This window comes from Buteo buteo, chromosome 21 (genome assembly GCF_964188355.1).
Source record: "Buteo buteo chromosome 21, bButBut1.hap1.1, whole genome shotgun sequence".
Classification (NCBI taxonomy): Eukaryota; Metazoa; Chordata; class Aves; order Accipitriformes; family Accipitridae; genus Buteo; species Buteo buteo.
The window spans coordinates 17016535-17037175 of record NC_134191.1 but is presented as its reverse complement, the minus strand read 5'-3'; the positions used below and the strand labels follow the sequence as shown (position 1 = coordinate 17037175).

General features: G+C 38.4%; 2 protein-coding genes across 3 annotated transcripts; both read right to left on the bottom strand.

The window, feature by feature from the left end:
- Positions 1-1322: 1322 nt before the first annotated feature.
- ACTR8 (actin related protein 8) lies at positions 1323-11166 on the bottom strand. The gene is made up of 13 exons (XM_075052604.1): positions 10952-11166; positions 10597-10767; positions 9629-9739; positions 9265-9369; positions 8441-8614; positions 7790-7883; positions 5648-5780; positions 5174-5327; positions 4534-4629; positions 3827-3967; positions 3158-3422; positions 2691-2854; positions 1323-2015 (listed from the first exon to the last, which is right to left on the bottom strand). Exons 1-13 carry the CDS (start codon positions 11072-11074, stop codon positions 1872-1874), a joined length of 1875 nt encoding a protein of 624 aa, XP_074908705.1. The 5' UTR covers positions 11075-11166; the 3' UTR covers positions 1323-1871.
- A 643-nt stretch (positions 11167-11809) lies between these two features.
- Positions 11810-16396, bottom strand: SELENOK (selenoprotein K). Of its 2 annotated transcripts, XM_075052605.1 has the most exons (5): positions 16276-16393; positions 15550-15640; positions 14687-14767; positions 13897-13989; positions 11810-12777 (listed from the first exon to the last, which is right to left on the bottom strand). In XM_075052605.1, exons 1-5 carry the CDS (start codon positions 16292-16294, stop codon positions 12774-12776), a joined length of 288 nt encoding a protein of 95 aa, XP_074908706.1. In that variant the 5' UTR covers positions 16295-16393; the 3' UTR covers positions 11810-12773. The 2 variants fall into 2 exon arrangements, with proteins under 2 accessions (XP_074908706.1, XP_074908707.1); XM_075052606.1 differs by lacking the exon at positions 11810-12777 and having other exon boundaries at positions 13902-13989; positions 16276-16396.
- Positions 16397-20641: the final 4245 nt, after the last annotated feature.

Sequence of the window (20641 nt, the reverse complement as noted above, 5' to 3'; positions counted from 1 at the left end):
TTGAATGTCAAAATCCTGTTAAAAAGCAGATGACTTTGGTCTTAGATGACTTCATGTACGCTGGCCTTGGCAAATTTTGCCTTTCATCTTCCCCCTCTTAAAAGTTGAAATTTTATGCTTAATACAGTAATGCCGCAGTTCAGGAATTAGTTATTTTGTAACTATTGCTCATAGTAAATCCCTAAACAAAATGGAAGAGAGAACAATTGATGAGATGTCAAGGTGCAGGAGGAAGTATGTTCCAGAAACATGGGAGGAACTTGGAGGGAGCAGATTCAGACTGATAGGTCTTGTTTATTTCAAAGTAGGGAAGAAAATTAAGTAATGTAGTCAACAGCTCTGTAGCTCTCAATGTGATTATTAACTGTTTTGCGTTACCTTTTAGCACAATTTCTCTTCCATTTACAGACATCGGAAATGCTCATTTTAGTAATCTCTTACCCAAAGACAGCTTTTTCAGCTGTGCAAGACTTGTTTCAAAGTGATTGTTCTTTCTGCTTTAGAGATCCTCACAATCAATTCAGCTGGAACGTCTGCATGTTTTCTCCTTGCTCCTCTACTTGTGATAGTATGTATTATTGCTGTAGTAGCTTGTGTCATCACAGAGGTAAGAGTTCTCACTTTTTTGAACTTTAGTATTTCTGTAATTCCTGTTGACTTTTGCTGCAAGCATCCTTTTAGATGAGATAAGATCATATGATATCATATAGTCTCATACGAGACTACCTTTTAGGTTTCACTGTAATAGAAACTCTCTCAAGTTGTGGCTACATTAATGTTTTAGTTTAAATCAGCACTGCGCTTTTGAAGGGAATTACCCACCAGCCTCACTCCGGTTTGGTTTGTGTTGCAGGGTGGTTAAGGAGAGCAGCCTTGATTAGAACTCGATTAGCCTTACAGAACTTTTAATGAAAGCAGATTAAAAGGAAGTCAGTTCTTTCTTGTGTGCTTTGTAGAAACTACATTCATTGAACTTTGATATTTATTATATTGTTAGAGGTGTTTTAATAGTTTTAATCTGGATTATAATTGCAGATATGGAGTTAAGGTGTGATCTGAGGGTGGCCAGAACCTTGACTACAGAAGAAAAAAACCCCAACAAACAGCACTTCTGTAACTAAGGTCTGTTTGTTGGGGGAAAAAGCCCACGTGCCTGTACCACATGACTGAGGTTGGTGCTGGCTATATGAAAATGTATCTAGTTCTTTTGAGTGTATTATATTGGATTTTTTAAATAGGGAAAAGAGTGGATAACTACCATGGATAGTGAAAAGCTAGCAAGAGCTTTTGATGATGAGAACAGGCAAGAAAAAATACTCCACTTTCAAATTCTTAAGTCTTTCCACTGAATAATATAATTTATTATATAAGCAAAATACCAACAGCAACAGTAGTTTGGTTTCTCCCATTTCATTTTTTCCATTATGATTGCTTATATAACAATTTCATTTCCTGGTAACATTACAAGTATGAATCAGAATAAGGCATTAAACCCACAGCCTGCACTCTTCAGCTATTGCTTCTGTGTATGTGGATCTGGAATAAATCTTGGCTTAACATCTGCCACGTCAATATTTTATACCTCAAATTCCCACACTGTGCAATTTTAATATACATAACCTATATAATATAAATGCAGTGAATTTGGAGATGACTGTGATACTCTGTACACAGAATTCAATGCCTACAATTCAAAAGATGAAGTATAGCAATGCTGAAGACTTTTGCACCTCTTTTTGAAAAATCTCAGTTGAAGTTAGTTTTAATACAAAAATATCTGTCAGCAGAAGATAAATACAACTGCACTGCAAAAAGGGGTCATTTGGGGAAAGGAATCCTCAATTAATCATGTTCCACTGTAAACGTATCTGTTACCATACAAATGCAGCTCGCTCTCGTAACATTCTGACACCAAAACGCTGCCATTCTCGCTGATATATCCATAGCTCCTGAGTTGTATCAAGACAGGCTAAAACTGCACCTCCTTTCCATGCAATTAAGCGGGGATCCATATCCTAAATTAAAAACACAGATTATACACAATCACTGGTGTAAATTCACATAGTTCTCAAAACTTGTATCCTAATTTTTCCAACAGTATTCACCACTTAAAAGCTCAGGGATTAGGGGAGGAGAAAAGAAGTTTTTCAAAATTATTCAGGAAAAAATAGTGAGATAAAAATATGGAAAGAATATTTAAGGTGTTTAAAGAAGTAACTTTTTTTTTTTTTAAGATGCCTTCTAGGCATGTCTTGGAAATCCTGCCCTCAGCAATGGAGGTTCTGAAAAATACTCAAGTTTTGATTTTACAGATTTTGCCTGATTAATGCCAAATGAAAATTGTTCTTTTAATGCCATACTTTCTTTTACCTTAATAGTAATAAAAAACCCTAACACAATTTCTTGCTGAGCAGATAGGCTAACTTCATGGGCCAGTACTAACTGCTTCTTTAAGAATATGGCCTTTAGCTAATAAACACTTCAGTGATCAGTACTAGTAATACTCTTGCTCTACCTCTAACTTCCTGCCTATAATCAGAGAGTGCTATGTTAGGAGCTGAAAGCTGTCCTAAATCTCCTCAGATATGCAACTAATATGTGGTTTTGAAAGAACATATATTTTTTTAATCTTTTGAAGATTTCAACCAATCATAGTTTATTAACCATTTAGCCATCAGTTAACAGTATACCTTAGGTCTTGTGATGACTTCAACATTTTCAACGACTCTTCTAAAAGAGGGTGGCATTTTGTTGAGAATTCGGTGTTGAAGAAACTCTTGAGCTTTATGAAACATAAGGCCTCCTCCTACTACTAAGATGGAGCTGTACATCTTCTTTTTTGTATCATCAGATGCTGGAATGAACAGATGCATAGAAATACATTTGTTTTTTAAAGTTAATATGGCCTGTATTTGTATTATAAGGAATTTAGTGCAAGTCAAACCAGATAGAAACTGAAATTCTTTTTCTATTCCTTGGACATTCAAAACTTCTAGCTCAAGAAACCTCAACAAAGACGCAAGTATAAGGAACAGTGTAGCGCTCTACAGATGAGAAAAACTTGGGGACATATGTGTTTCTTTGGTAAAATAGAGGTGTTACCATAAATCCACACTGACATGCACACTTTATAGAACTGTACAAATATAATTCTTACCGCAGCAGTCAATACTATGAAGAATGGCTTTGTCAAGGCCTAAGGCTTTGCCTTCAAACTGAGAAATAGCTGTTTTCCTGGACATGTGTGCAGTTAAAGGTTCCTCTGAATCATTTCCAGATATCATACAATCGCTCTGGGAAGATCCCAGTTCCACTTCTTGTGGGTAGATCCTCTCTGAAATGTCTGAGGTTTGGCCTCTCAAGTCTCCCTCAAATGCACCAGGCTTTGACATAGATTTTCTATCAGCTGTAGCTTTTGCAGACTTAAAAATGAGAAAACAAGTTGAACTATGAAAAATGCAAAAAGATCTTCAGCAGGTTAGAGAACAATACAAAGACTTAACTAAGCACCGTTGTACTTCCCTTCACCTTTTTGCACAGAAAGGTTAAGCATGTATTATTTCATTTTAATCCTCAACTTCAAACTAAGGGTGTTATTTGGAACTTCATCAGATGTATCAATGCCATAACATGAAGCCCTCTTAAACTCTGAAAATTAACAGTTCTAATTAAGGACTTGTCTAAACATTCGTAATTCCTTACTCTAAATTTATTTTTTAATGCTTCTGGCCCAGATAACAAACTTTGGTTTCTTAGGTGAGCTAATGAGTCCTGATTTTATTCCCCAATTAATTAATAATGAAAAATAAAATGAGCATTCACACACCTGCTCCTGCTTACTTTGTGTGGCTAGCAGATAATGTTCATCATGAGGATCTTCAGGGTCACCTTGTGACCTGTGTTGCAAAGTTGTCATTTTTTGTCCAACAATTCCAAAAGTTGCTGGATAAAACAGAGCCATTGGAGCCTGAAGAACGACAGATTTGACATGGTTTTACTGCATAGTTTTTGGTTTCTTTACTAAGAAAAAAGCTTGTTCTATTTTTCTCACAACTGGAAATTAAATACACTTTTTTCAAATAGTTTTGTAAATGGCTAAAGTGTCTTCAGCTTTGTGTAATTAAAAAAACCCCCAAACATACAATTGTACATGTATATAGGTTTCTTTACAGATTCTGGTATTGTATGATAAATAAGTATTGAAATGCAGTTTGTTACAAAATTAGGAAATTCAACAGTGAGGTGAGAAACTTGTGAAATTAGCATTCATTCCTTGCCCTTGAAGGATAAATATCATCATATTTAGTTGAAGCTACAACCATTCTGCCTAAAGCTAGCTAGGAAGTCTTGTGCATCCACTAGTGCTGCATTAGGCCCATTCATACACATAGGAATTAATTTTAAAACTAACAACAGGCATATGTTAAGAACAATCCATAAGTCATGTGGGCTCAGCAGCACTGAACTGTTACAAAGTGAGGCCCTGAGCCTGAATGCTGAATATAATTCTTGTAATTAAAAAAAAAAAATCACCTGTAATTTTTCATCTCCTAATCGGAACTGGTATAATAAAGCTGGAGAATCTGGATGACGAATCTGGAACTCATGGTCTTGCAATCCAGAAATATCCTAAGGTCAAAAACAATGTAAAAAATTTTTATCTTGTATACCTCTCTATCAAACTGCATAATCTATTTAAACTGTAGGAAACAAGAAAGAGGAACAAAACTCTTCAGACTGTGAATTTCATTTACCTATTCTTGAACTCTTTTTCAAGTCTTTTCCCTGTAGCACAGTCTGCCAAAACAGCTTTCTACATGCCTAAGCCTCTATAATGAAGGTTTGTGCAGAAAGAAGAGATCTGCTGGCAGATCTTACAAAACTGAAGTTGAAAACCAGCAAATATGCAGCTACTATCAGCTTATTTGAGTTGTAAGAACAAAGAAACTACATTTCTAAGAGTTGGGATTCTTTCAGCTAGAAGAAAAATAAAACAAGTTACAAATAGTTCAAGTCTAAGGCTTCTCCACCTTTTGCCAGTATTCTACTGAGTAAAATATTACATTTTATTCCATTTACAAGCAATTGTAGACTCGCAAAAGGGTTGCCCAGAGTAGCATTCTGTAAAGGAAGAAAAAAATTACTTGGAGAATATATCATTTTCCCTTCTCACCTGGTCTAGATGACAAAATATCTCCTTTAAGTGCTGAAGCAGCAGGCAATCCAACTTATTAGTTAACTGACAGTCTCTGTATGGGAATCCTGCTCGTTGCATAAGCCAATAAAAACACCTTGACACATCAGATCCTCCATATGCAAGGCACAGCCTAAAGCACAGAGAAGAAAAAGATTAATTTATTAATTTGCTGAAATACTGGCCTTTTACAGTGGCATACATGGGAATACAAGCAACATTTTAGACATGCTGTGATCATGGCCTCCATAGTCTGCAGAGCACAGTATCAGTTCTGCCAGTTTTCTTCTTTTAAAGATATCAGAATTCTTTAATACTGTAACATGATGACACTGTCACACAGCTCACAGTAAAAAGACCTTGTATTTGTAAAAAAACTTCCTGTTTTTAAAGTCAAGTCTTTGGTAAGCAACGAAGTACATGCTTATAATAATTCTGCATATTACAAGATACCTGGTGTTGCGATGGGAAACACCGTCTTCTACACAGCAAACGCTTGTCTTCTGATCTCCCACATCTACTATACATGCGCTGCTTAAACCACTTCCGAAAGTAGCACAGACTGACTCCTGGTGTACAACAATTCCTAGCAATATAAGGAAAAATTATATCCAATTTATGCCAAGCTCCATAGGCATGTTGCTGACATTTAAAGGACATCTTAATGTCTTTTAAAATCTACTGACTCTGCCTGACTCTGCACTGAAAGTTTTTGTATTTAGTGAAGATGGGGGCAGGGGGACTTACAGATTTTTTGTTGGGTAAGCCCTTAAAGTCCTGAGCAAAGCTAAGAGCTGGGTGGATGCCTATATTCAAATGTTCTTATTTTTTTGCAAGTTTAAAGACACTGCCTCCAGACTTGCTTTTGTAACCAGTATCGCAGGGTCTTGGTTACCAGATGCACATGAAGCATTTTCCTAATTTTTTCTAGTTTTAATCAAGTATCATTACCATTAGCATTTTAGATGTGTTCTTTAAATAACAATAAAACAAGGTCCAATTTCACTCTCTGCTTTCCTTTCAATCCACCTTTAACTCTGTAAAAGAGTACTTTTGTGTCATAAGCCCATGCTTAAACCTGAGAAGTACTGGAGGCTTCAATCTATCCTTCTAGCCAATGAAGGAAAATAGCTCAATTGAGCTGTGCTTTGTAGACAAAAACTAAGTACAATTTTAAAGACAAATGTTTATAAATACATAAAGAGAATTTAATTATGCTCTATAATTAGTTCAGCTCTTCACCAAATTATTATTTAGGAAAAGGCACTCTGAAGAATTATTAATGATACTTTCTGATTTTCACTTTCATACATCAGATGAATACGAAGTTTTGTATTTTTTTCTTAGTATTCTTCCTGTTCCTCTGAAGCTAACACATTTCAACTGCAAATTCTTCTATCCTAGTGCCAGTACATTTTTACATAGTACTATTATCAGGTACTGTTCACATTACATCTATGTAAAAACAGAGGAGGAACCAAAGTATGATTTAGAACCATTCTGATCAAAACCTAAAACTAACAGTCAATATGGCTTGTTCATTTTAACATAATGAAACAAATCAAATATATATACGCATGTGAACAAAATTTAGATCCCATGCAATCAGTCTCTCTTTTTCCAGTGTTTATTTACCACCTACTTAATTCTTTCAGATGGGAAGCAATAACATATAAGCACATATTCTGCTGAGAGTAATATTTGAGAACTGTTTGCACTTTGTACTGATTAATTATTAAACAACAGAAGTATTAATCTCCAGCATCTTACAATTAACTTACTGTTTAACTAGTCTCTACCATTTAAATTACTATTCTTGTCCGCTTTTTAAGCCTCCTTCCTTGCATACCTAATACAAGAAAGGACTTTGCAGTACCAAAGGTACTACTACTCTGATTATTTCAAATTAAGTATGCTCCATATGGTTGGGTTAATGTGCCTTCCATAATGACTTGCTATGTTTTCTCTAAATGTGAAATCAGAGAAAGATAGCTGAGACTACAGCAGTTCTCTCCAGACTAGCCAGAAGCTTCCAGCAGTTTAACTAACTAAAAGGAAACTGCATTACTCTTTTTCATCAGTGGGCTTTCCACTCTAAAAATAAATATGCAGAAGCAGCTAACAATTACTTGATTATTTTTCAAAACTTGTATTGCTCTTCTATATTTAGCATATGCACTTAAGCAACTCAGGAACCTCCTATTATGTCATCCTGTAGAGGGGACAGTAGCAGCACCTTACATCATATACTTTTGTTCTGAAGTCTAGGAATCTTACTACTCTGTGGAGTTAACATTGTGCATTTTAGAAATACCTGAGAAATCAGACTGTTGCTACTTTCATCTCGGCTGAAGTGAGAAGCCCATGGCTGGACTACCTAATCGCAAACTGAGAAACTTGTTTCAATGCTGGCCAACCATTTTGCCCCATTAAAAGAGACAACAGGTATGGGAATAGCAAAAGATGAAAGGTGCTAGTCCCAGCCAAACTGGGATTGATGTGCAAAGATGTGCCTTAAAGGTTAAAGAAAAAAAAAAAAAAAAAAAAAAAATCTTTACATTGTTAATCATTAAGTATGCTTATGTATGGTTTTACCTGAGAAGCCCATCTTCATTAGGATCATATTTACCAGTTCTTTCACGTGTTGTTTATTATAGATGTCTGGAATTAGTAAAATGCATCTGTAGTACTGAAGATAAGAACAGTAAATTAAAGCCAGCTCTCACATTAGGTTTCTCTTTACATTCTTGAATACCTGATGCTAAGGAAGAAAGCATAATATACAGGTTTTTAAAAGAAGCAAAATTATGGGAAGGGGGAAGGGTTTTAATAATTTAAAAAATTAGTTCAGAGTAAGTACCAAGTTTATATAGGTCACTGAAATGTTTAAAAGTACGTCAGATATGAGAAAAACACCTACTCAGCAAGGAGTAGAAATTATGCAAATATTAGCCACCCATTCCTCAGTTGCCTCCATTTTAGTCAACAAAAAAATCCCAGACTGAGACTGAAACTTCCATAATGGAATTTTCAAACCTCCTTGGTAGAAGTTCTGTTAACAATTTTTGTCTTAAAGACATGCACAGAATTCCAAATGAAGTCTTGGGAACCATGCTCGCCAGGAGGAATAATTTATTCTTTAAGAAAATTGCCAGTAAGAGGCTAACAATAACAGCAAGTTGCTTCTCTTTCACAATAACGTTTACAGAAGTGGATACAGCCCATATTAATGTGTCCACAGCTCACCTTTAAGTCTTTCAGTGGTATTTCCAGATACTTTTGTATTGCATGTGACCATATAACTTCAAGGTCTGCTAATACTGCAGTGAGGGAGCCACCAGGTCCTGCGTGGAGATTCAACTGCCCTCTTCTAATAGGCCAATGTATATTATAAGAATCTAGTGGATTAACATACAGTGCCTGAAAATAAGGGACAATGTTCTATGCATTGTTTTTCCCAAAAGATTAGTAACAAACACTAGAAAAATATTTCAGAAGCAGATACAAGACATGCAGCACCACTCAGACCAATGTGACAGCAATACCGTGGATTTCTGTTTAATAGGGCTTGCATTAAAATAAAATAAAGCATTAAAATAAAAAAGACAATAAATACATGGTTTAATGTTTGAATTTTCATATCCATGGGCATCTACTATGAACATAACAATATATTTTTCCATTATCTCAAATTAGTAACTAATTTAGACTCTCTGAAGCTCATGAATACCTAATTACTTACAGTGATTCCATGTACTGATCCTTTTACCAGTTTCTTGCCTTTTCTCTGAATTATACCACACGGGTAAAGTTCTCACCTAGTCCCTGCAGAAACACTGATTTACAGCAGTATAGCATCAAGGTTACTTGCTAGGCAAATGGGAGAAACTGTCTGGTCTTGCTGAATAATAATATATATTCAGTTAGTTCATAGTAAAGCTTCTCATGTATTGCTTGACTAAATTTATATGCTTTTCAACACATACTAACACATAGCAAACTGCTACTGATTAGGTAGTCACATTAAAACATAATATTAAGCCCCATTTCAGCAGGAAAATTAATCTTACCTCTTCCCCTACCAAAAATTCAGGATGATTTGATGTGTTTGTCCACTTGGCCCCAGAACTGTGATCTAAAATAGCTGGCCGCATCTGTCTGTTGTATGACCTGGCCTGAAATGTAATCGAAACAAGTGCTGTTGATAAATATTTTATCAGTCACTTTTTGTGCATGAAAGAAAAAAGAACTCCCCTCACCCTCCGAAGAACCATTTTAAATCTTCATTTTCTCAGATCTTCAGAGTTAGGTCACACAATAGCACTATCCATTTTTTGCTGTATAAAGGATATCTGTTCTTCTCCACTAAAATATAGCATCACACCAAATGACCGTATGAATGAACAATTTAATAAAATCTTAAGAATGAGTTACCTGATCAGGTGACACTGGTATACGCCTTGCACCATTTGACATCTTTTTGGACCATATTGCTTGGTCCACCATTTTAAGGCCATTTTGTCTCTGTTCAGTGCTTTCAGGTTTCTAAACAAAACCCAAAAATATGCAACGTAAATACTTACTTTCTAATTGCATGTCTGTATGCTGGTAATACTGAAGCTATTATTAAACAATGAAATCATTACTGTAGTTGATAGACAGTAGAAAGGACAGAAAGTTTTATACAATGAACATACGCTTATTTTTAAAGAAACTTTTTTATATTAGAGTTGCCAAAATCTATTTGTCTAAGTCAACTTGAATCTTTTAACTGATTGTAATGGCTGCTGGACTTCATCTCTGGAGTGATGAACTCAGGACATTATCTATTTAACCACAGAAATATTAAGTAGGAGCAAAAATGTTTAAATCGATCTCAATTATTTAAAGATGAGGTTTAATATTAAAGGCACTAATTTGATTAATGATTTTTTGTACAGATTCAAAGTATGAATAAGATCACTACATATATTTTTTTGAGTAGGTTAGACTAAAATTACTGGCTACGTTATCCAAGTTACAAGCCAACTTGTAACCAACACATTCACAAATGGAGCCTTCCAATTATAGTTCTACAGTCGTCATTCTATAAACAGAAATACTCTGTGTCGTATCAGACCACAGAGCAGAGAAACCAATGAGTCTAAACCCTCAACCTATCAATTTATTAGATTTAGTTCATGGCAAATAAATTAAATAAAGCCCTAGCACAGACTGAAGCAAATCGACTGACTACAGCACGTGAAACCGGTTTGTGTCGAGGCATATTCCTCTCTGGAAAAACACAACGCACAAGGGGAAAACGGGCCGTACACAGCAGGAAACGGCAACCGAAACGCGCAGTTAAAAGACCCATTTTAGCGAGTTGGGAGGACGTGCCGCTGGAGCGCGGCCCGGCTTACGTTGAGCCCGTCCCTGAGGAGCCAGCTGTCTCTGTAGGCCGCCTGTCCTTGCTGCTTGTGCCGCCGCGCGATGACATGGGGAATGCCCACGGGCAGCGTGTCCGTGGCCCGCCCGAGCCGCAGGGTCGTGGAGCCAGGGTGTATCACCACAATGAAGTTGCTCTGGATTTGCTGAAAGCACCACAACGCGCACGGGAGTGGGTGGGTGGGCAGGCGTCCCGGCGCCTCCCCCCCCCCGGCCAGGCCTTTACGAGGCCGAGGCCGAGCCCGGCCCCCGCCGCCCTCAGCCCCGCAGCCGCTCGGCCAGCGGGAAGGCAGCGCCGCCCCCCTGCCCCTCACCGCTCCCCGGCCTCACCTCCTGCAGGGACTCGGGCACGGCGGCGGGGACGATGGGCCGCTTGACGCCGCGCTGCTCGCGCTCCCGGTCGCGCTCCTTATCCTTCCCGTTCTCCGCCTCGCCTTTCTCCGCCTGGGTCATGCTCCCCGCCGGGCAGAGCGGCGCCAGGCGGAAGCCGCTCCCGCGCGCGGCCGAGCTCCACCGAGCCCGGCCTTGGCGCCGAGCGGAAGCGGGCGGGCCCGCGCCCGGCGCCGCCCCTCAGGCAGGTAGCGCGGGGGCTCGGCGGGGCGGGGCTCGCCGTCCCCTCAGCGGCCACGGCGCCTCTCCCTGTCCCGGGCCGCCTCGGCTCGGCTCGGCGACAGCGGCTGCCCCGGCCTCCGCGCTGAGGGGGCGAGCAGCGGTAAGCGGAGACCCCGGGGAGAACCTCCGCCGCTCCGGGCTGAGGGAGGTCCCAGCAAACCCCCTCAGCTGGGCTGTTGGTTAGGGCTGGCGGGGCTGGAGGAAGGGTAATGCGGTCCTCCGAACGAGCTAAAAAAGGGCCATAGCACAGCTGATGATAGACGTGGGGTACACCCGCGAAGGACTAACGGTGCCCTACCTACCCGATCTGGTGGCGGGGAGTTCCTGTATGAACCGTGAAGGTGTGACCTTTGAGCGGAGTTGAGGAAGCTCTGGTTATTAGACTGAAGGCTGCTGTTACACAGCGAGTTTGAAAGATGGTAACTTTGTGTGGGGTTATGTGTCACAGGAGTGTGAGCCACCCAAGCGGGTAAAAGCCAGCTAGTTAGTAGATACTTCTTAACCAAGGGGGCATTGTTGGCATCCTGCTAAACACATTATTAGAGAGGTTTAAGTAAAAAAAAAAACTTGCAAGGGCACCTTGGAGAAAATTTAATCTGGATTCTTGGCAGATAATCTTTTATCAAATAGATGCAGCCCTCTCCAACTGAACAATAACAAAAAAAAAAAAAACCCCAAACAAAACTCAAGAACAACAATAAGCAACTCCCATCCTGAAATGGAGTAAATTAGTTAAAAGGTAGCCACTGTTTGAAAGAAAACAACTCTTCTGTGTTAGCACTCAGTACTTGAGTTCCCTACTTTTTTCTTCATGTAATAAAAACAAAGCTTAATTTTACTGAAAAGAAGTCTTACCAAAATTTGTACAGCAATAGGCTTACACATTTGAGTAAGTCTGTAATGGAGAAGGAAGCTGTTTCAAGAGGTGCTTAGAAAACAGGCATGTTATAAAATCCATTAAGGGCCTTAATGAAGCGAGTTTGTAAAAGGTAAGGATTGTAAAACAAAGTAATTTGTAAGTTGCATTTCAAAAGTGTTTTTAGAGCACCATTAATGCCAAAGTACAAAATGTTAGTACTGACAAAAACAGAGTAAATACAAAACCTATTAGGAAGCACTGCTTTAAGTTTGACTCTTAAGGAACCTTCTGTATCCAATATAAATAACATAGTCTTCCTCATTGGAACAGAAAAGGGCTTACTGTACTTCAGATTTTTTTTTTCTAAAAATGATGAGAAAGTCAGCCTTGTGACAAGCCAAATATAATTTACTTATTACTTTGCAACTACAGTAAAATGTTCAGAAACTATACAAAGACTTTAGACAGTAAACATGTATTTAATAAAACTGTTGTTCAGTTACACCGGATCCTTGAAGAAGGAGTTCCCAGTACAACTTCATTAATCTGCTTATATCACAGAACAGTTTCCAGTTAGACATACACATTTACAACATTCAAACTCATTTGGTCCACCACTAAGTTCTTCTTCCCTTTCATCTTGCAAATGTGTATGCTTTTGCCTGCCTCTTCAGCAGGCATTTACCTAAAAGATAAAGTAATCACAGTACATTTAAAGACAAGGCCTTTCTTTCTTTAAGTAAAATTATGTAAGTAACCCTTTTAAAATAAAATTGTTTTTAATTTAGCTAAATAAGACATGCAAAAGGCTCGCAAACTTCTATTCCTGAACAGATTACACATTGCCATTATTACCCAAAGGCCTTCCCCACAGCCTTTGCTGGCCTCATGTCTAGTCAAAAAGAAAAAAAACCCCAACATCCAAATGAAAAAAAAAAAAAGGGAAGAAACTTATCCTTTTTGTAGGGAACTGAAATACTGACGTGTGCTTTTTGGAATATGAACCTTCTCCTACAAGATTTACAAGTATTAACCACCTGCATATGTGTTTTTTCTTGTAACTTCTGTTATGGTAACAATGAGGAGTAATTCATGAAAAACAAGGAGCATTGTTTACTGAAGTCTTGAAGTAAATTAAACAATACTATATGTAACATTGTTAGATGAAACTCCCACCAGACAAACTAAATAATAAAACAGAATTAAAATTCAGGCAGCTGTAAGAAATTTAAAGAGCAGGGCTTTTTTAATGGTTTTTGCCCCCCTTTTTAAGCAATTCTGATTTTTATGCTACACTAGAATTCAAGATTCGCATAACTATATCACTGTAACAGGAAAAAAGATTTTTACTAAGAGTCTTTTAACAACTTTATTAATTTTCCTTCTTTTCTATGAGAAGTATCTACTTAAAAAAACCTCATATGTCATATGATAACTATCAGAAATGCAAACAAAGTTTCAGCCACTACTGATCTGGAGAGGACTTTAAATTAGCAGCCAAAAAACATGAAAAGTTATAATTTTTTATAAGCTGTATTCAAAAATCTTTGCTATAATTTGTGTATCCACTTCTACGCAATTAAAATTAGAAGCTCACCGTTTATGAGCCAAAACCTTTTAACACTCCCCCCTCCCTTTTTCCCCCCCTTTACTGAAAGAATCTAATAATTTTGTTTCTGTTCCTGTTTTGGTAACTTTTGCAAAAGGAGGACAAAACGCTCCATTCTACCGCAACCTTCAATTATCATTGTTAAGTTTTTTAAAAAAAAAAAAAGTTCAAAGCAGGATACAGATTTGTAATTACCTTCCTCATCCACCTCCAGCCATTGGTGGTGGACTGGGGCCTCCACCCCAGTGATTTATTCGACCCATCCTACGGCGAGGATGTGCTGGAGGCCTGAAAAGAAATCAAGGAAAACAACATCTATTCAATGGACATTAATTTGTTAAACTAGAAATATAGTAACAATGTCTCTAAACGATACTAATTAGAAAGTTAGAAGCTCTGGAAAAGTTGTTTGGTTTTCATGGGAAAAGCTGTAAAAAACACCCCAAAAAACCAACCCACCCAAGCCCACTTTCATGAAAATTCTCTTATGCAAACTGTTCTAATTACTCCTGTCTCACAAGAGAAAGCTACAGCTAACTCAGGCTTTCACACAGTCCTACAAAAAAAGTTAGGCAAACCATTAAGAACAAAGAAACACAGTAACTACAGTGTTTATAGAAATGACATCCCTGTAACAGAGTGTTTTGCTTTATCTGTAGGTAATCTAATACATGAAATGACTGATTTAATATAAATCAAATGCTGAGTATAAGCAAGTCTAACAAAAGAATTTCAACAAAGATTCATATTGTCTATGAGGCAGGTGTGAAAAACAGTTTCAGCGAGAGTTAAGACTATACTGCTATTACAGCTATCCAAAGCTATGTATTGTTACTAAGCTTCAGACAAAATACGGCAGATAAACAACATTTTAGTCTTCTTACATGACCCGATTCAATGCAAATCACAACTGTAATCTGAATACATGATGTCATTTTGCTAAGATAGAAAAAAAATCAGAACTAGTGTGAGTATGAAAAAATACCCTCTTCCGTCATTGTATCCTGAATAGGAGGAAGATGTGTAGCCTCTTCTTCTCAAATCTGGTTGAATAATGCTCTGGAAACTGAAAAATAAAACAGGAATTAGGTGAATTGATTGCTATATATAGTTTCTGAATGTTTGGATTGAAAGATAAGAAACGGCCTGGAAAACAGTAAGTTGTGTTCAGGAACGAACAGTGTTCTTCTCAAGATCATTGTTTAATAAGTCTTGGCAATTTTTCTCCTATATATGAATATAAAATCTGAAGTAATTCCAAATTACAGTGAGGCTCAAACTATAACATCTAGTTTTCTGGTAAATATGCAATAAATATGTAAGAAATGCATAAATTATAAATGTGTAACTGAAAATAATGAAGGAGCGTTGAATACATGAAAAGAACGTATTGTTTCTTAACTGCTTTTGATCTGGGGCCATAAATGTGTGATTACTGCTGTGTGATTATTCTTACATAGCCAGAATCTATTGTCACAAGTAGAAATTCCCAAATAATAAATATCTTAATTATTAGATCAGCTAAAAGAAACTAGCCATTTAACGAAAGTATACGCTTTTTCTTTTTGTAGCATTAAAATGGAAGAAATGTAAGAAAACTCATTTGAACTGCCAGTAAGTTACCATCACTTTTCATACACTTTTCTTTTTACTAGATATAGTATAGTGCTTAATAACCAGAGCCACAAAGTCACAGTAAAGCATTTGTATATGTTTTGGGGACAGTGGATACAGAACGCTAAAGAGTAAATCTAACATTTTTATTGTTGTGTTACCGATAGCACTGAGTAGCTTCTACCTATGGCAAATCTAAAATAAAGCTCACTCAAAGAATTAATTTCTACTTACAACAGAACCACAAAATCTGCTATCGACCAGAAGAAATCTGTTATAGATGACAAACGCCAAGGAGCCCGACTCTGGTTATCCAAAACTTGTCCTGTAACATACCCAGATACAAATCCAGCGATGTTTAGCGTGTGACACCGTGCAGTACATTTCAGAGAAACCTGTCTGCTGAGTCTAGAACTTGCAAACGAGATGAAGAAACTACCCTTCAGGGGCAACGGTAGAAGTTTCACTCCCTACAGGGTACTGTCCAAGTACCTGAAATAATCGGACCGCCACCCCCCACCAGAGACACTGTGTCCAGGTAAACCTACAACCCTCCCCCCCCCCCCCCCCCGGTACAGTCCCCGTTTCCCTGTATGCGGTTAAGCTGCTTCTCTGTCACACTCCCGATGTCTGCAGAACACACCCGGACTTTTCAAAGTCCTCAAAAACTGTTTAGAACCACGTAAGGCTCACGTCCAGGCCGCAGAGAAGCGCGGGGTCGATCGGCCGCCACGGTGGCAGCGGCCGAGAACGCGCCGCTCGCTCGCTGGGCACAGCCCGCCGGGCTCTCCCGGGCAGCGGCCGTGCGCGGAGGCAGCGCGCTGCCCAGCGCAGGCCCCGTGCCCCCCCCCCAGCCGTCCCCCCGCTCGCTGCCCAGCCTCCAGCCTGTCTCCCGGCTAGCGCGGCCGCCATCCCGCTGAGGGGACGAGGCGCGATCCCCTCCCGCCGGCCGCCCCTCACCGTTGGAGATGTACACCATGGCGGCGGGCCGCGGGCGCTGTCCCCTCCCCTGCCCTCGGCCCCCGCTGCGCGTGCGCGGGCGGGAGGCGCATGCTCAGAGCCTGCCGTTGGTGCCGCTGGTTGGCTTCCGGCTGAGGGAGGCTGAGGGGAAAGGGGCGGGGGCGGTGCCGGTGCCGACCCAAACCGAACCGAGCGGATCTGACATGGCGGTGGCGGTGCTGGGCGGCTGTGGCGTGTTGTCCTGGTTCCCTTGCCACAGCAATCGTAGCGGCGTGCAGCCCTCCTGTTCGGGAGGGGTCCCCCGCAGGGGGCCGGCCGGCCTGAGGCGGGCGGTGTTGAGGTGGGGCGTCTCCTCCCTCAGAGCGGGAGGGTCTGCTTCACTCCTAAAACGTAGTTATGTTGGTAGTTAACACCGCTGTGTAACGCAGTGTCGAAGCTTCCGTGCCGTGCGCGGTAAGCGTATGGTTTTACCAACAGTGACAGGAAACAATAACCGTAGTTAGTAGTATGTCAGGGCAGCTTTCATAAAAATTAAGTGTTCTTCGTAGTCTTCCGTAGTTAACTTCTGCTGGATCTTTTGTCCATCACCGCCTCAATTTTCTCTAGTTGTTGAAGGGAGCCTCGTCCCTCCCAGTGGTTTTATCTAATGGAATACTAAAAGTGATAACTCACTAGCAATGATAGAAATATGACTAAATGCAGATATTTATTTAAAACTACTCCCCAAAGGGAACTTGTGTTCCTTTTACGTAGTGACAGGTGTGTGGCTATGTCTATACCCCTTTTGTTGCTGGGAACGTTCAGCCCAAAGTCGGGCGTTTGGTTGAATTTATTTCATTTTCATAAAAGCTTTGCCCTGCAGAGTGGCTAGCCTATCTTCTCATGAAGAATGTGCATATAAAATCAGAGCTAACTATAGCTATATAGGGAAATTTAATATAACACCTGTTTTTTTAAACTAAACTAGTAGAGAAGGGATGTATAATTCTTCTGGGAAACAGCAGTAAGAGAAAATGAATATAAAAGCTTTTTAATACTGCCTTTGCAAGACCTGCCTTTTTCTAATAACGATGAGGTAAAGTCTTTTGCTAAACCTCTTAACACAAGAGTGTTTGTCTGAAGTTGAAATTGTAATATAATATGTCTCTGACAACTTAGTTGTACCCTAGTAAAGCAATTGTTTGCAACTGATGGATGTTTATAAATTTTTGATGTTCCAGAAATAAACTCTTGCAAACAACTGAAAGCAACTGTGAAAGAGAGGTATTGGTAACGATGTATATAAAATAAATAGTTATCATTAATATAAGAGCTAGGTAATCTACCACTCAATAAATGGGGAAATACACGTGTTTAGAAAATAGTGGGTGCTAGGCAGTGCATAATGGGCATAAATGCAGGCAGTATGTTAAAATTATTCAGAGACAACATCTACCCTTTTCTATGCTTATGATGATTTTTTTCAAATAATAGTCAAGTGTAGTCAGATCAGTTTCAGTTTCCAAATTGCAAAACACAGCGTATATAAGTATAGAAGAAACACAGAGATTCAGTCAGTAGTTTGAACATTGGTTTTAGATCCTCAGGGAAACCAGATAAATGGAATAATAAACTGGAAGAAAGATGTATAGGTGTACTTCTAATTTATGGATTGCATAGTAGATCTGATATTGTGTGTTAGGTGATACTGTTACATAAATACTAAGTTTATACGGAAAGTGAAAACATTACTTTAAAAAGGTGTTGTCAAATAATAGGAAAATAACAATACTCAAGGAAAGTATATGACAAGTGCATACCTTTGTATTACTATGCTAAAGTGAAAACGAAAATGTCTTGTTTTTATATGATTTTCATAAATGTACTTTGTTTTCAAATGATTTTCATAAATATACTTTGTTTTCTTTTCACTAGGCTTTGAGACAAAACAGCAAATTATCTTATGTTTAAAGAACTATTGCACAAGTTGTAGATGCTACATTTACCAAGAAGAAAACAAAAGGAGGGAGGATGGCAATGGGAAGATAATGGCAGCAAGTAGAGATAACAGAGGTATTGTAAATTTTGTGGTGTATTGAAAACACACACAAACTGACTCTTGCTAGTATAAAAACAAACATCACAGTCCAAACTCTGTACTGTACTTTAGACAGAAACATAATAGTGAACCTGAATACCAGCAGGTAATTATTCCACCTGAACTCATGCTCTGTATGCAGTTGATGTTGTCCTGCATGAATTAATATAATAAGGATTGGAACAATTAATTCCCTTTTTTAGTGTATTGTCTTTCAGAGGGAATGTGTTCATCATGCAGAAAGGAACAATATATTTTTGTTTTCCAGGTGACAAAATCCCCCCCAAACTCAAACAACAAAGAAGGTGATTAGTGGGTTGTTCAGTTGTTTTTTTTAAAAGTAAAATCATATGTGAGATAGTCTTGGATTATCTAATAATAAAGTAAAAATGAGTATTGTCTCAGTGCCCTAAAATTGAATAATTACAATGCAAACTTTCTCTGTGAAATTTATTTTTAGTGAAAGAAATTAAAGAAATATACTTTTAAAATTGAGCGTGTGTGTGTGTGTGTGTGTATTCCTAACAGTTTTATTTTTCCAAGAAAGCATGTCCAGGTACTTAACAGTGGCAAAACAACCAACCATTGCATGAAATGATACATGAAAATGTTAGTATTTATAACTACTTTTAAAGTACTTACATATGCATTATTTATTTATTTATTTTTTTCCTTATTTAAGTTTTAGACACGAAAATGTGAGATTTAAAAGGTATGGTTAAAAATCAATGGTAGCATTGCATTATCAAGCTTGTTATCCATTGGCCCATCCTTGGGTGAGGAACAGATTACAGATAAGGAATAGGAAAACAGTTATTCATGTGCATTTGCAGTTTATGGTACAGTTGGGACAGCAGGTGTGGACATAAGCTCTGGTGGGAGCTCATTTCTGGTAGCACCACAACCCTGGCATCCCACTCTAAGCAGCTACTCCTTCACAAAGGGCAGGGCAGGTGTCTCTAGCTGTTGCTAGCTAGAGTCTTTCAGTGACCCACACCTTTGCTTTCAGTCTGTGTGCCTGATGCTGGGATGTTCAGAGGACCACAGCAGCAGTGCACCTGTACTTAATGAAAACGAGTAGAAGGCGGCATTTTGAAAGTCAGCAACAGAATCACAAAACAGCTGGGTTGCCCTTCTGAAGGTGGGTACCATGAGGAATAGACCCAGGCAGTCATTGGTGCATAAGAGCTAAAAGTTAACATAGATGCTATTTGGAAACAGAGGACATGATCATTTGATGGTAGGCAAAGTAAATACCTGTACAATGCTATGAAGAGTAGTGTAGGCCATATATTAAAATAAGTAATTGAAAAAGACCAATACTACGTGGGCTTTTCATTTTTTTCAATGCAATCTGAAGTCTCAATGGGGTACCTGGTTTTAGGTGGTTTGTTTTTTTAGGCTCTATTCCAGATGTAGATTTGTATAGTTTGAGTCCTTGTGAATTGTGTATTTGCATATTGATACCTAAGTACTGGTGTCTGAGCAACATATTACTGTGCTTTAGTAATGTTTTCTATTTTTTCATTACAAGTAGTAAAACCATGGGTCAGCTATTTTTATAACATTTTATATACTAAGGGATGACCTTTTAGTTGTGATGCAAGAGAACTCGAAAACTGTGTGCATACAGGAGTGGTGATACAGCATGAACAGGGCTTGTACTCTCTAAAATTTATGCTACATTTTTAATATGAATGTAAACTTGACCCTGCCCTGAAGAGGACTTGCAAACTATTGACATTTGAATAGCAGAAATAGAAAAGGTATCTTTTTTTTTGCTGGCCTATGGTTTTTTCACACAGTGATTATCATGTTGCACCATCACATAATTTAAATGGAAACATTCAAAATTTAATTTGGGCTTGAATTTTTCATAGAAGAGCTGATTGTCATGTAGTATTTGTCTTATGTACACACAATTAATACTGTATATATTAGAGTGAGAAGGTCTTCTAAACTCCAAATTACAAATGTAGAATATTTATTGCAACATAAACATAAAATTCAGAGGATGTTTCACAGGATTCTGTTTTTTAACAGCTTTTATAAGAAGAGTTAAAATAATTTGCTGTTTGTGGAAGAGCTGAAACTCAGTTCTTAGACCTAAATTATGTTGATTTAATGTCAGAATTTTAAACAGAACGTACCTGTTTAAGTAAGCTTCAGTTCTAAATAATTGATTGAAGACCTAATTTTTTTTATTCTTTGGTGCCACAGACAAGGGTATACTCATGTACTGTGGGGTTTGAGTTGAAGATACTCTGTGCAGATTTCAACTGGAAGATA